Source organism: Schistocerca piceifrons, chromosome 11 (assembly GCF_021461385.2).
Source record: "Schistocerca piceifrons isolate TAMUIC-IGC-003096 chromosome 11, iqSchPice1.1, whole genome shotgun sequence".
NCBI lineage: Eukaryota > Metazoa > Arthropoda > Insecta > Orthoptera > Acrididae > Schistocerca > Schistocerca piceifrons.
This window is the reverse complement of record NC_060148.1, coordinates 24,788,126-24,801,563: the sequence shown is the minus strand read 5'-3', so window position 1 is coordinate 24,801,563 and position 13,438 is coordinate 24,788,126. Positions and strand designations below refer to the sequence as shown.

The 13,438-nt window shown below is 43.4% G+C and overlaps 1 protein-coding gene across 1 annotated transcript in view; it reads left to right on the top strand.

The window, feature by feature from the left end:
- Window positions 1-12,852, top strand: part of LOC124720141 (ankyrin repeat, PH and SEC7 domain containing protein secG-like) — a 53,629-nt gene extending 40,777 nt beyond the window's left edge. The window contains exons 8-9 of the mRNA XM_047245442.1: window positions 6,746-6,889; window positions 12,336-12,852. Of these exons, the coding sequence (XP_047101398.1) occupies window positions 6,746-6,889; window positions 12,336-12,813 (622 nt within the window). The 3' untranslated portion in view covers window positions 12,814-12,852. The remainder of the gene's footprint in view (window positions 1-6,745; window positions 6,890-12,335) is intronic.
- Window positions 12,853-13,438: the final 586 nt, after the last annotated feature.

Below are 13,438 nucleotides of genomic sequence, written 5' to 3'. Positions count from 1 at the left end.
ATGATGCCCAAGCCATGTTTTACAAGAAGCTCTGTAATCTTGGGATTGAACAGGAAAGAGATCAAACCCATGACTGGACTTATGACCGCCCATGTGAATTTCAAAAAACACCTGCACACAGTGGGTATAACGGAAGAAGACCCTAAGTGTAGGATTTTTTATGAGAGTGAAGAAATTGCATCACACCTCATCTTCGAATGCATGGCATTGGAGAGTAAAAGAATCAGAATCTTCGGGACAATTAGACCTGAAGAAATTATGTCGAACAAAACACTGGTAACGGGGCTCCTTGCACTATTTGAGGGCAGGTGTTTCCATTCCTGTTACCTGTACCATACTGGTATGCATTATGAGCGTCTTTCGCGTTACCACGTCATTCCAGCTCTGCAAGAGCGTGGATGTGTGGATGGAGATCATTTTTATGCAAGATGGAGCACCTCCACACATTGCAAATCCAGTTAAGCAGCTGCTGAAGCGCCATTTCGGAAATGCTAGAATTATCAGTCGCCATTTCCCTACAGCCTGGCCATCCCGATCACAGCATTTTCTGATAGCTCATAAAGTTGTCGTTGACTTGTCATGAGAGGTACATGGAATCTCTAAATTGAACTATGTCTACTAGCGCACAGACTGGCTAACAAAATTCATGGAAGAGACAAGATTTCGTAGCTTCACAAACTGAGTTTATTTGATGTTATTAGTTCTGTTAAACTGCTTAAGCGAAAAAGCTCTTAATTTGGTTCTGACATCAATCCTCCGAACAAAAGGTTCACTGCCTATGAAGAAAACAGCAGCCATTCTAGTGGTGGACACAGTGATGTGCTGCTCAGAAAAAAAAGCAGAAAGCGGGCTTTATTGTATGTGCATGTGCTGTTGAGGCCACTGTAAAGAAGTTTATGCAGAGCAGCATTTATTGTTTGCTTTCTTTTCTGTTACTAGCAGTGAGCTCTGCATAAAGGGAATATATCGGTCTCGTTCAATACCTGCACCAAGAACGCTGCAGTATGCTGCTGTGTGGTTGAAGGATGGTAGCCACGTATTTAAAATTTCTCATTTCTTGTGCTGTCATTCTCTAAATGTTGACCTATGCAAACGTTAGCTGTCGTAAGGCCAAAGGTCAGAGTAATTGCAATTCCCACATTAGCACTACTGTTTGATGCGCTATGTATACCTTTTCTCTTTCTAGGTACATGTGTACAATCTCCATAATAGGATCCACTTATTCTCTCCAAACAGTGCAGGGGAATTGGAATTTTTATGGAGTATACTGGTCTTCAAAAATAAGATTTTGGTTCTCCATCAGAGCAGGCATGGAAGACATCTATTACAGAAAGTCTCATAAGTACATGGGCTGGATTGGTTAGCTGGTTACTCCACATACAACACCTGACAAGACAACAAGCCAGACTGCACAAGAGCAGAGCAACTTAGGGTGGTTTCATATGGTGCTGGCCCTTCCATTCACCTTTCTTGTCAGTTGATTCTCATGATATGTACAGGACCTTAGTCCACTCCTTTCTATAACTCAAACAGGGAGGTATTTCTTGGACAAAGGCGCTGTACTTGCTTCCTAGAAGAGCCATTATCAAATATCATCTTGGTTGTCTTGCATGTAGCTATCCCTAGCGATACTAAATGCTGTCTAGTGAATTCCAGTGCTTCATTCTACCAAGAGTTCACTAGTCCATCCACTGCAGTTACTGATCAGTCTGTAACATCCTCAAAGTTGATATGACCTCCAGATAGAACTGTCCTCAGGTAAGTACAGTACAAGACCTCCTTACACGTCTACTGTGTAGTATTACTTGTAACTTTCCTTTAATTTTCAGCTATTTTTAAATGTTTATACAGCTCTTAACTGATTGCCTGATAAACTAGAATTCCTGCCTTCGAGATAATGTTGTCTGCATTGTCTGACTCATTCCTCATTTAGTTGTATCTTGTCTCGCAAACCACTAAAAGCTTATCTCTCCTGTTCATTGTAATGTAACACGAAAACGAATATTCGAAACAAAATACTTATCACCAACAGTCTTTTCAAGATATCCTATGATAATACATATATTTAAACGCAATTCTATCAGCAGTACTGAAATGTATATTTCGTAAATGCTCTTGATAACCTAAACTGGATAATGTTCTAATTCCCACCCATTATCTTCTTCATTGCCACATGTTACTCTATAGTATATGGTAATTGCATGTTTTCTTATCAAAACATCAACTTCAAAGATAGTTTTTCATTCACATCACCTGTATGTCTACAAAGCCCTTTATTTTATGTCAGTGGTAAATTCGTAGATGAGTTTGCTAGATTAAATAACCAGAACACACATTAACACGCAACCACAAGAAAACTGTCGAATCTGGTAATTACAATACATTGAACATAATACTCATTTGACTACATCTTCTCGATCATTGGCTGCATTCGTAAATTTCATGCCTAGTTTCACTCCTACCACAGTTGTTTTCATTTGTCAACACATTACGCACAAATTTCTGTGAAGACACTAACTTTGCTCTGCTCCTTTCTGAAAACATTACAACTATGTTTCTGGATTGCACTGAGATAATAAATTACTGTCATATATTTCATAATGTGTTATCCTAAACACAGCAGTAAATTTAAATTACTAACCACAGGTATATAATTATTACACACACACACACACACACACACACACACACACACACACAGAGAGAGAGAGAGAGAGAGAGAGAGAGAGAGAGAGAGAGAGAGAGAGTTTTCAGACATTTTCTTGTACTGTATTCTCCTTTCTGGCCAAAATCACATTTTTTAATCAATTTCTATATGCAATCATACATTCTTGATTATTTACAAAAAATACACTTTTTCTACTGAATTATGCAGTCTTTTTACTACTATTTTCAATGACTTATCGAAGATTTTATTCTAACAAGAACAATAGTCCCTACAACTTATACAATGAGTTTTGTATTAATTTTTATATTCTAATGAAGCGTGGGAAATGAGCAAATGGGGTCTGGTTTAGCGAAGAAATTGTTCGTTTCCTATGACAATCAGGATAATTAAGTAAACTTTTAAGAGAACTGGGGAAAACTTTATTCTGAATTTTCATAGCCTAGTTTGGCCCTGAATAATCTGACAAAGATGGACAATTGGGGTATCAAATATACCACCGTTACGTGCAGGTTTGCAAAAAAAGATGTAATTACTTAAAGAAAAAAATCAGGACAGTTAAAAAAACTTAATCATTTCAAGGAAAACTGAAATATTTCATTAATAAATGCTACTAGCTATGTAAATAAAGTGTCAAAAGCTTAATCCCTTCAAGTCCTAACATTCTCCACAAATATAGTTAATTGTTGTGCTATTTGACTATTAAAAAGGCTTCCTTCGAATGAAGTTATACATTTAGGTTCTTTCGAGAACATCAGAGGCTAGGAACGTAAGTGAGATATCAAAAACTTCATCTATTCAAAGTATAGATATTTCGGGCGTAAAAAGTAGCACTGGTGTAGTATTTAACTAACAAAATGGTTGACTTCTAAGCAAGTATTAAATTGGAGAACCAAAGACGCTAGGAGAAAGGGGATTCATGTTGAGTGGTCTGGGTGGCCAAATCATTTGCTCAAGTTATCCAGGGTGTTCTTCAAACTAGTCGAGAACAGTTATGACCCAATAACATCATATCACTGATTGGGACCATGAAGTCCAAGTAGCTGAACACGACCATTTACAGTCAATGTTCAGTTGGACCAGAATGGCCAGTCCGTTTCATGTAAAAACCGCCCACACCATTATGAAGCCACCACCAGCTTGCAGTGACTTGTTGAGAACTTGGCTCCATAGCTCCATGAGGTCTGCACCACACTCAAACTTTACTATGAGCTCTTACCAACTGAAATCAGAACTCATTTGACTGGGGCGTGGTTTTCCAGTCGTCTGGGGTCCAACTGATATGGTAACAAGCCCCTGACGTGCTGTTATCAAAGGCACCCGTGTCGGTCGTCTGCTGCCACAGCCCATTAATGCCAGATTTAAAGAGGTTGAAAAAATCAGCCAACCAGTTGTATTAGCCCTTGACCTAGGTTTCGATGTTTCTAAAAATATCTTTTTCAGAAGGAATGGGTCCTGTTACATCACATGATGGAAGATATTTTTAGAAATATGGGAACCCAGGTAAAAGGCTAATAAACCATTGTTTTGCAACTGGGTGGCTGATTTTTTTCAACCTGTCCAGATTTTCACAGTTGCTGTTTCAGACCCATGTTAAGATTTTGAAATGTCTCACGTCACCACACTGTCCTGCTGGATACGTTCGTCGTAAATCCAACATTGGTTTCTGCAGCTATTTCAAGCTGTGTTCCTTGTGTGTTAGCACTGACAAATCTACTGAACTGCTGCTGCTTTTGGTCGTTAAGTGAAGGTTGTCAGCCACTGCATAGTCCCTGGTGAGAGGCAATACCTGAAATTTGGCATCCAGGGCACACTCTTGACACTGTACATCCCAGAATACTGAATTTCCTAATGATTTCCTGAATGGTATATCTCATGCATGTTGCACCAACTGCCATTTCGCGCTCAATGTATGTTAATTGTCAACAGAGATGTGTTCAAGTTGGTGGAGGCTCTGTACTGGTGTGTAGTTGGAGTGATATGGGACCCCTGATACGTCTAGATACGACTCTAACAGGTAACACATACGTAAACATCCTGTCTGATCATCTGCATCCATTCATGTCCATGTGCATTCCGACGCACTTAAGCAATTCCAGCAGGACAATGTACACCCCACACATCCAGCACTGCTATAGAGTGGCTCCAGGAGTACACTTCTAATGGCCATCAATCTCCCCAGACATGATCATTACTGAGCATATCTGGGTTGCCTTGCAACGTGCTGTTGAGAAGAGATCTTCACCCCCTCGTACTCTTAGGAATTTATGGACATCCCCACAGGATTCATGGTGTCAGTTCCCTCCAAAACTACTCCATACATTAGTCGAGTCCATCCCACATCATGATGGGGCACTTCTGCATGCTCGCCAGGGCCCTATACTACGAGGGCAGTTCAATAAGTAATGCAACACTTTTTTTTCTGAAACAGGGGTTGTTTTATTCAGCATTGAAATACACCAGGTTATTCCCCAATCTTTTAGCTACACAACACTATTTTTCAACGTAATCTCCATTCAATGCTACGGCCTTACGCCACCTTGAAATGAGGGCGTGTATGCCTGCACAGTACCATTTCACTGGTCGATGTCGGAGCCAACGTCGTACTGCATCAATAACTTCTTCATCATCCGCGTAGTGCCTTCCACGGATTGCGTCCTTCATTGGGCCAAACATATGGAAATCCGACGGTGCGAGATCGGGGCTGTAGGGTGCACGAGGAAGAACAGTCCACTGAAGTTTTGTGAGCTCCTCTCGGGTGCGAAGACTTGTGTGAGGTCTTGTGTTGTCATGAAGGAGGAGAAGTTCGTTCAGATTTTTGTGCCTACGAACACGTTGAAGTCGTTTCTTCAATTTCTGAAGAGTAGCACATACACTTCAGAGTTGATCGTTTGACCATGGGGAAGGACATCGAACAGAATAACCCCTTCAGCGTCCCAGAAGACTGTAACCATGACTTTACCGGCTGAGGGTATGGCTTTAAACTTTTTCTTGGTAGGGGAGTGGGTGTGGCGCCACTCCATTGATTGCCGTTTTGTTTCAGGTTCGAAGTGATGAACCCATGTTTCATCGCCTGTAACAATCTCTGACAAGAAATAAGAAATTGTCACCCTCAGCCACATGACGAGCAAGCAATTCCGCACAGATGGATCTCCTTTGCTCTTTATGGTGTTCGGTTAGACAACGAGGGACCCAGCGGGAACAAACCTTTGAATATCCCAACTGGTGAACAATTGTGACAGCACTACCAACAGAGAGGTCAAGTTGAGCACTGAGTTGTTTGATGGTGATCTGTCGATCATCTCGAACGAGTGTGTTTGCACGCTCCGCCATTGCAGGAGTCACAGCTGTGCACGGCCGGCCCGCACGCGGGAGATCAGACAGTCTTGCTTGACCTTGCGGCGATGATGACACAAGCTTTGCCCAACGACTCACCGTGCTTTTGTCCACTGCCAGATCACCGTAGACATTCTGCAAGCGCCTATGAATATCTGAGATGCCCTGGTTTTCCGCCAAAAGAAACTCGATCACTGCCCGTTGTTTGCAACGCACATCCGTTACAGACGCCATTTTAACAGCTCCGTACAGCGCTGCCACCTGTCGGAAGTCAGTGAAACTATACGAGACGAAGCGGGAATGTTTGAAAATATTCCACAAGAAATTTCCGGTTTTTTCAATCAAAATTGGCCGAGAAAAAAATGTGTTGCATTACTTATTGAACTGCCCTCGTATATTAGGCAAGTGCACCAGTTTCTCTCTCTCTCTCTCTCTCTCTCTCTCTCTCTCTCTCTCTCTCTCTCTCTGTGTGTGTGTGTGTGTGTGTGTGTGTGTGTGTGTGTGTGTGTGTGTGTGTGTGTGTGTGTGTGTGTGGGCGCGCGCGCGCGTGTGTGTGTGCGAGAAGCTGTGTGTAAACTGATTGATTTAGTGACTGGTTATTCATGTTAGCGAATCCTCTACTTTCTTTAGCAGCGCGTGTTCTGTTGTCAGTGTGTGGACAGACCCTCAGGAATACTGTCCACTGTAAGCTGTCCTCTGGCCTCCACGTGAACACAGTTTGCCATGCAGTGTCTCTGTGTGCAGCTCGCCATCTACTGCAGTCAGCCGGACGACCCCCTCCACTCAGCCACTCAGTGACCACAGCTGGAGTCGCGACGCAGCTGCACTGACCACCATGTCTACCCACGACACTCCCCTACCTGACAGCGTTGCCATCGCTCTCCTGAGGTGAGTTGCATCACTACACGTGTCTCTCTTCCACATTCACAACACACGTTATTTGGGATTTCACAAAGTGTTATAGTCATGAAACCGAATGTCACTTTACTGTGTCTCCTGTCTTCATTTTATATTTGTATGTATTTTAAATGTGTATGTTTGTTCAACATCACATTCTAAACTACTGGAGTAATTTCAAGCACATGTAACACATCGCGTCTGGAATGAAACAGTGCGGAGGTAACATACATCTAAATTTCGAAGGGGTGAGGATGAGAAAGTTATATACACTACTGGCCATTAAAATTGTTTCACCAAGAAGAAATGCAGATGATAAACGGGTATTCATTGGACAAATATATTATACTAGAACTGACATGTGATTACATTTTCACGCAATTTGGGTGCATACATCCTCAGAAATCAGTACCCAGAACAACCACCTCTGGCCATAATAACGGCCTTGATATGCCTGAACATTGAGTCAAACAGAGCTTGGATGGCGTGTTCAGGTACAGCTGCCCATGCAGCTTCAACACGATACCACAGTTCATCAAGAGGAGTGAATGGCGTATTGTGACGAGCCAGTTGCTCGGCCACCATTGACCAGACTTTTCAATTGGTGAGAGATCTGGAGAATGTGCTGGCCAGGGCGGCAGTCGAACATTTTCTGTATCAAGAAAGGCCCATACAGGACCTGCAACATGCGGTCATGGATTATCCTGCTGAAATGTAGGGTTTCACAGGAATCGAATGAAGGGTAGAGCCACAGGTCGTAAACACATCTGAAATGTAACATACACTGTTCAAAGTGCCGTCAATGCGAACAAGAGGTGACCGTGACGTGTAACCAATGGCACCCCATACCATCACGCCGGGTTATATGCCAGTATGGCGATGACGAATACACCCTTCCAATGTGCACTCACCGTGATGTCGCCAAACACGGATGCGACCATCACGATGCTGTAAACAGAACCTGGATTCATCCGAAAAAAATGACGTTTTGCCATTCGTGGACCCAAGTTCGTCGTCCAGTACAGCATCGCAGGCGCTCCTGTGTGTGATGCAGCGTCAAGGGTAACTGCAGCCACGGTCTCCGAGCTGGTCCGTGCTGCTGCTAACGTCGTCGAACTGTTCGTGCAGATGGTTGTTGTCTTGCAAGCGTCACCACCTGTTGACTCAGGGATCGAGACGTGGCTGCAGGATCCATTACAGCCATGCGGATAAGATGCCTGTCATCTCGACTGCTAGTGATACGAGGCTGTTGGGATCCAGCACGACGTTCTGTATTATCCTCCTGAAACCACCGATTCCATATTCTGCTAACAGACATTGGATCTCGACCAACGTGAGCAGCAATTTCGCGATATGATAAACCGCAATCGCGATAGGTTACAATCCCACCTTTATCAAAGTCGGAAACGTGATGGTACGCATTTCTCCTCCTTACACGAGGCATCACAACAACGTTTCGCCAGGCAACGCCGGTCAACTGCTTTTTGTGTATGAGAAATTGGTTGGAAACTTTCCTCATGTCAGCTCGTTGTAGGTGTCGCAACCGGCGCCAACCTTGTGTGAATGCTCTGAAAAGCTAATCATTTGCATATCACAGCATCTTCTTCCTGTCGGTTAAATTTCGCACCTGCCGCACATCATCTTCGTGGTGTAGCAGTTTTAATGGCCAGTAGTGTAAGTACATCGCTGTGTATGTATATACCCAACTTGTATTCAACCAGTATTTGAGACTGAAAGCACTTAGTGGCTCGCAACTGACCCCTACAAAATGATGGAAGGATATTTCAGTGTTATTCCAAATTACGATGTAATGTACCTTGGGACATGCATTCATGTCTGGAAGAATATGACATTGTAATTCGGAATAACGCCATCATTGCAATATCGTATTTATTCCTCGACACCGGGCAAACGACTTTGAAATAAAACGTCTTCCTTTATGGGAATATACATAATGTATGTACAGTTTGTAGGCACATGGAACTTTGTGCCTGGCCATTAGTCGTGCTCAGAGAGCCTAATGGCATGCCGGCACAGTAGCTGAGCGTGTTCGGTCATAGGGTTAGCTGCCCTCTGTAATAAAAAAACTGAGTAAATGGATCAATGATGAACTTGAACAAGCGACGTGGGACGTCCGCACGGAAGAAAAAGAACGAACAACATGAGATGATGGAAGAAGAAGAAAAAAAGGTGAAGCGACCACTCGTTATATGTGGGGAAATCCGGGTTCAAGTCGCGGTGTGGTACAATTTTTCACTTTCGTCATTCCATTCTACAGCTGATGGTAGTCCATATTTGCAAATGCAAATACATTTCAGGAAGGCAAAAATGTTTTTTGCTTTTTTAAATTTTCGCTCCTCATGCAGAAATATTACCGTTCAGGCAAAACGTATTCCTTTATTACTTCGTCACTACAAATGCTGTTCCTAACGCATTTTGTACACTGTATCCACACATAACAGAAAACGTGGTTGAAAAATCATATCATTGTACGACACATAGTTCAGGATGGATGTTATAAACACTGGCATACGCAAAAATCAACCGCTGCCGGCATGACATTTTAATGTTATGTCTTTATTACTCACTCAATTCGCAACACATTTTGAAGACTGTACCCATGCATCAGGTGTGTTCAAAAATTAGTCGAAAATTTTATTTTCGCTTTCTATATACATCCGATTTTCAAAATTTTTTATCATGTTGTACACATTTTTTTCGTCGAAAAACATGGATCAAAGAATCTGCAATAAATTTTGTTTGAAAGATGGAATAACGTGCAGGGACGCGTTCTACATTTTGATCGTGGTCTTTGGCGAATCTACTGTAAGTAAGACAGGAGTTTACGAGTGGTGTAAACGTTTCAAAGAGGGTCGAGAAGATGTTGAAGACGACGACCGCTGAGAAAGCGGTAGCATATCACTTACTGACGGCAATGTCGAAGAAGTATAGGTAACAGTTTTCGAAAATTGTCGAATCACCATCAGAGAGGTTGCTCATGAATTTGCCATGTCCTTTGGCTCATTCCAAGCAATTTTTCAGACGTTTTGGGCATGAAATGTGTAGCAGCAAAGTTTGTTCCAAGATTATGGAACTTCGACCAAAACCGACGCCACGTAGACTTCACCCAGAAACTGCTGAATGAAGTCGACAACGATCCGGAACTTCTAAAAAAGGTTACAAAAGGCGACGAAAAATGAGTGTATGGATACGACGTCAGAACTAATGCCCAGTCGTCCTAATGGTAACTGCCTGAAGAACGAAGACCGAAAAGGTTCGACAAGTTCGATCATGTGTGAAGGTTCATCTCAGAGTTTTCCTCTATTACTGTGGGACAGTACTTCATGAGTTTCTGTCTTATGATCGTGCGCTCACTAAGGTATACTACCTGGAAGTAACGCGCCGTATGCACGAGGATATCCGAAAAAGAAACGATCAGAATTGTAACAAAACCGCTCGTGGATATCGCATCACGATAATGCTCCCATCACACCTCAATGCTTGATTGTGAGGTTTTGGCAAGAAACAAAGCCATTGTGTTCACGTGGCCAACCTATTCTTCGGACATTGACCTCTGCGACTTATTTCTATTTTCGACGCTGAAGAGAACCATGAGAGGACGTCGTTTTGCCAACACTAATGAGAAAAATAGAGGATCGCCGAAGGAGCTGATAACAATAACGAAAAGTGAGTTCCAGAAGTGCTTCCAAGCTTCTAAAAGGAGGCAGTGGCACAGGAGTGCTTTATCTGACGGAGATTACTCTGAAGAGAATAAAGCTGATGTTGATGAATAAATAAAGATCTTCAAGAAAGAGAAAAATTCCCTTGACGTTTTGATGACACCTCGTTTATCAGTGAATGCACCTGCCAAATTATATCACACTAATACACACATACGCGGAGATATGTTGGCCTCACATGGGCTGAGTGCACCATGCCTGCCAACAATGCGAGGCAGACGCAGGTGGTCATCCATCGAGGTGTTAGCCAAGCTCGTCAGTGCCTGACGTCAGTGTTTCGATGGGAACTGGTGTTACCACTGTGGTAAGGCCATTCGATGCCAGGAACGCCACTCACAAAAGTGTCTGGTGAGCTGTGTCCTGTCACTGCTCACCTGAATGTGGGAGGAGGCTGCCCTGTGTTCGCACCTCGGACATACTGCTATGGGTTGACACCCCTGCTGGTCCTATAAGCATACACAGGCAGGCAAAGCAGAAACTCCTCCCACCGTAGAATACGTTTATGGGTGCTTCAAAATCAGATTCAGAGTGCAGAGTTCCCTATCCTTTAACAGCCTAAACGTTGAGGCATATAAAAGCGCACATAATTGTCAGAACTTACACTTCCAGTATGTGGGCCATCCAGAATACTTGTTACGCGGGAGCAGGAGGTTTGTAGCAGTGGAACATTCCGAAAAATGCACAACAATGGTGACCGTACTAGTTAGTTACAACGCCACTGGTCATATCAATCCGCATGTGGTTTCCGTTGCAACAGCAGTAGATAGAAAAATACCTGGACCTGAACCATGTCGACTGCTCTGTGCAAAAGTGCCTGATTCCACAGCTCAGACTTTCACTCACATTTTTAGTATTGTTTGAATCTGTAGATGTGACACTGACCTTTGTCACTGCTCCGTGCATCTCAAAACTAACTAGCACCGTTGCTAGTCTTTACTGTGTAATTGTGAGTCCTTGTGAACCAGTGCACACACCAAAGACAGGCGAAGGCGCCATGTCTCTAACGAGACCACGCCTTGAAAAGTAGCATGGGGGTCAAAAGAACTTACAGCCTGTTGGCCACTGTACAGTCGTTCATAATTCACATTTTCCTGTCTCACCTTTCCATAGAAAAGAACAAGAATCGTTTCCCACAGTTATCAGAATTCTAATATCCATTCTTAAAATATGAAATTGATTTTTAGTCGGAAGGGTGACATTAGCAACTCCACGTGGATGTGATATTTATAGAGGAAAAAAGTGAGTACTTAATTGATTGATGGATTTTGGATTAACCAGGAATGATATCACATTTGGCAGGATAATAACATGAAACTGTTCTAAATTGTCCCTAGCTTAAAAATAGTTCGCTACATTTTACTGCTGAACACCGTTTTTAGTATCAGAATTTTGGCGCTATGCTCACTGCAGTGAGGCTGTTAAATGCAAAAGATATGGTGCATTTCTGAGGACACACATCAGTGGCTAAAGTTCTACTGTGTGCTCAGGAAGTCAAGATTTACTTGGAGCCAAATTTATCATGATAAACTAGTGCATGTGTCATTAATTCACTGTCATATCCTGCAGGTTTCACTGTTGCCTTCAGACACATTGCAGCCACAAGACTTCACGTTCTTTTGTGTGTGTGTGTGTGTGTGTGTGTGTGTGTGTGTATGTGTTTTTGGAAAAAATTATTAGAACATCTGTGGTTTTTGCAGGACATTATCTGGAGAGGAGAAGGGCAGGAGGCTGATCCAGGCAGCTATTCTGGGCTCAATGGAGGAGTTGCAGGCCCTGCTGGCGGCTGGAGTGAACTTGGGGGCGAGAGACATGAATGAGTGGACCCCCTTGCATTGGGCAGCTGGCAGGGGATACGAGGAGATGGTGAGGCGTCTGCTGGCGGCAGGTGCGGACGTGGGGGCGAGGGACAAGTTCCAGCAGACGCCGCTGCACTTGGCTGCGTGGGCCGGCCGCCCGGCCGTCGTCAGGCTGCTGTCGGCGTCCTCCGCCGACCCCAACGCCAGGGATGTGGACGGGTGGACGCCGTTGCACTCTGCAGCATTCAATGACGAGACGGAAGCAGCGACGGCGCTGCTGGAGGCAGGGGCCGACAAGGGGGCCATAGACAACAATGGGAGAACCCCGCTGGACATCGCCAGACAGTACAACCAGCAGCAGGTGATAGACGTGCTATGATCAACCTGTGGACTAAAATAAATAAACCTTTTTACAGTACTTTTCGTTGTTTTCAGAAAAAAGCATACAAAGCAACCTGTCTTTGTACCCATTCTTACACTGTGAGTAAAACTCCTGTAGTAACACCAGATGGATACCACAACGATAAAAGCAGAGGTATAATGAAAAGTAAAAAGACTAGAGCTTCCAATCTTGAAAACTAGGTAAAAATAGAGAAATATTCCATTAACAATACACACTAGGTATCTGCAACACATTATGTTCGTGAAGTCCTCTAGCGATAATGCTCGAATTCAATATGGTGTTGGCCCACCCTTAGCCTTGATGATAGCTTCCACTCTCCCAGGCATAAGTTTAATCAGGTGCTGGAAGGTTTCTTGGGGAATGGCAGCCCATTTTTGACAGATTGCTGCACTGAGGAGAGATTTTGATCTGTGTCAGTGAGGCCTGGCACAAAGTCGCCATTCCACTACAGGGACGTTATTGTCGTGTAACCACTACGCCCCAGGCCGTGCATTACGAGCAGGTGCTCAATTGCTTTGTGAGATGCAATTGGCATCCCCGAATTGCTTTTCAACAGTGAGAAGCGAGAAGGTGCTTAAAACATCAATGTAGGAATGTGCTG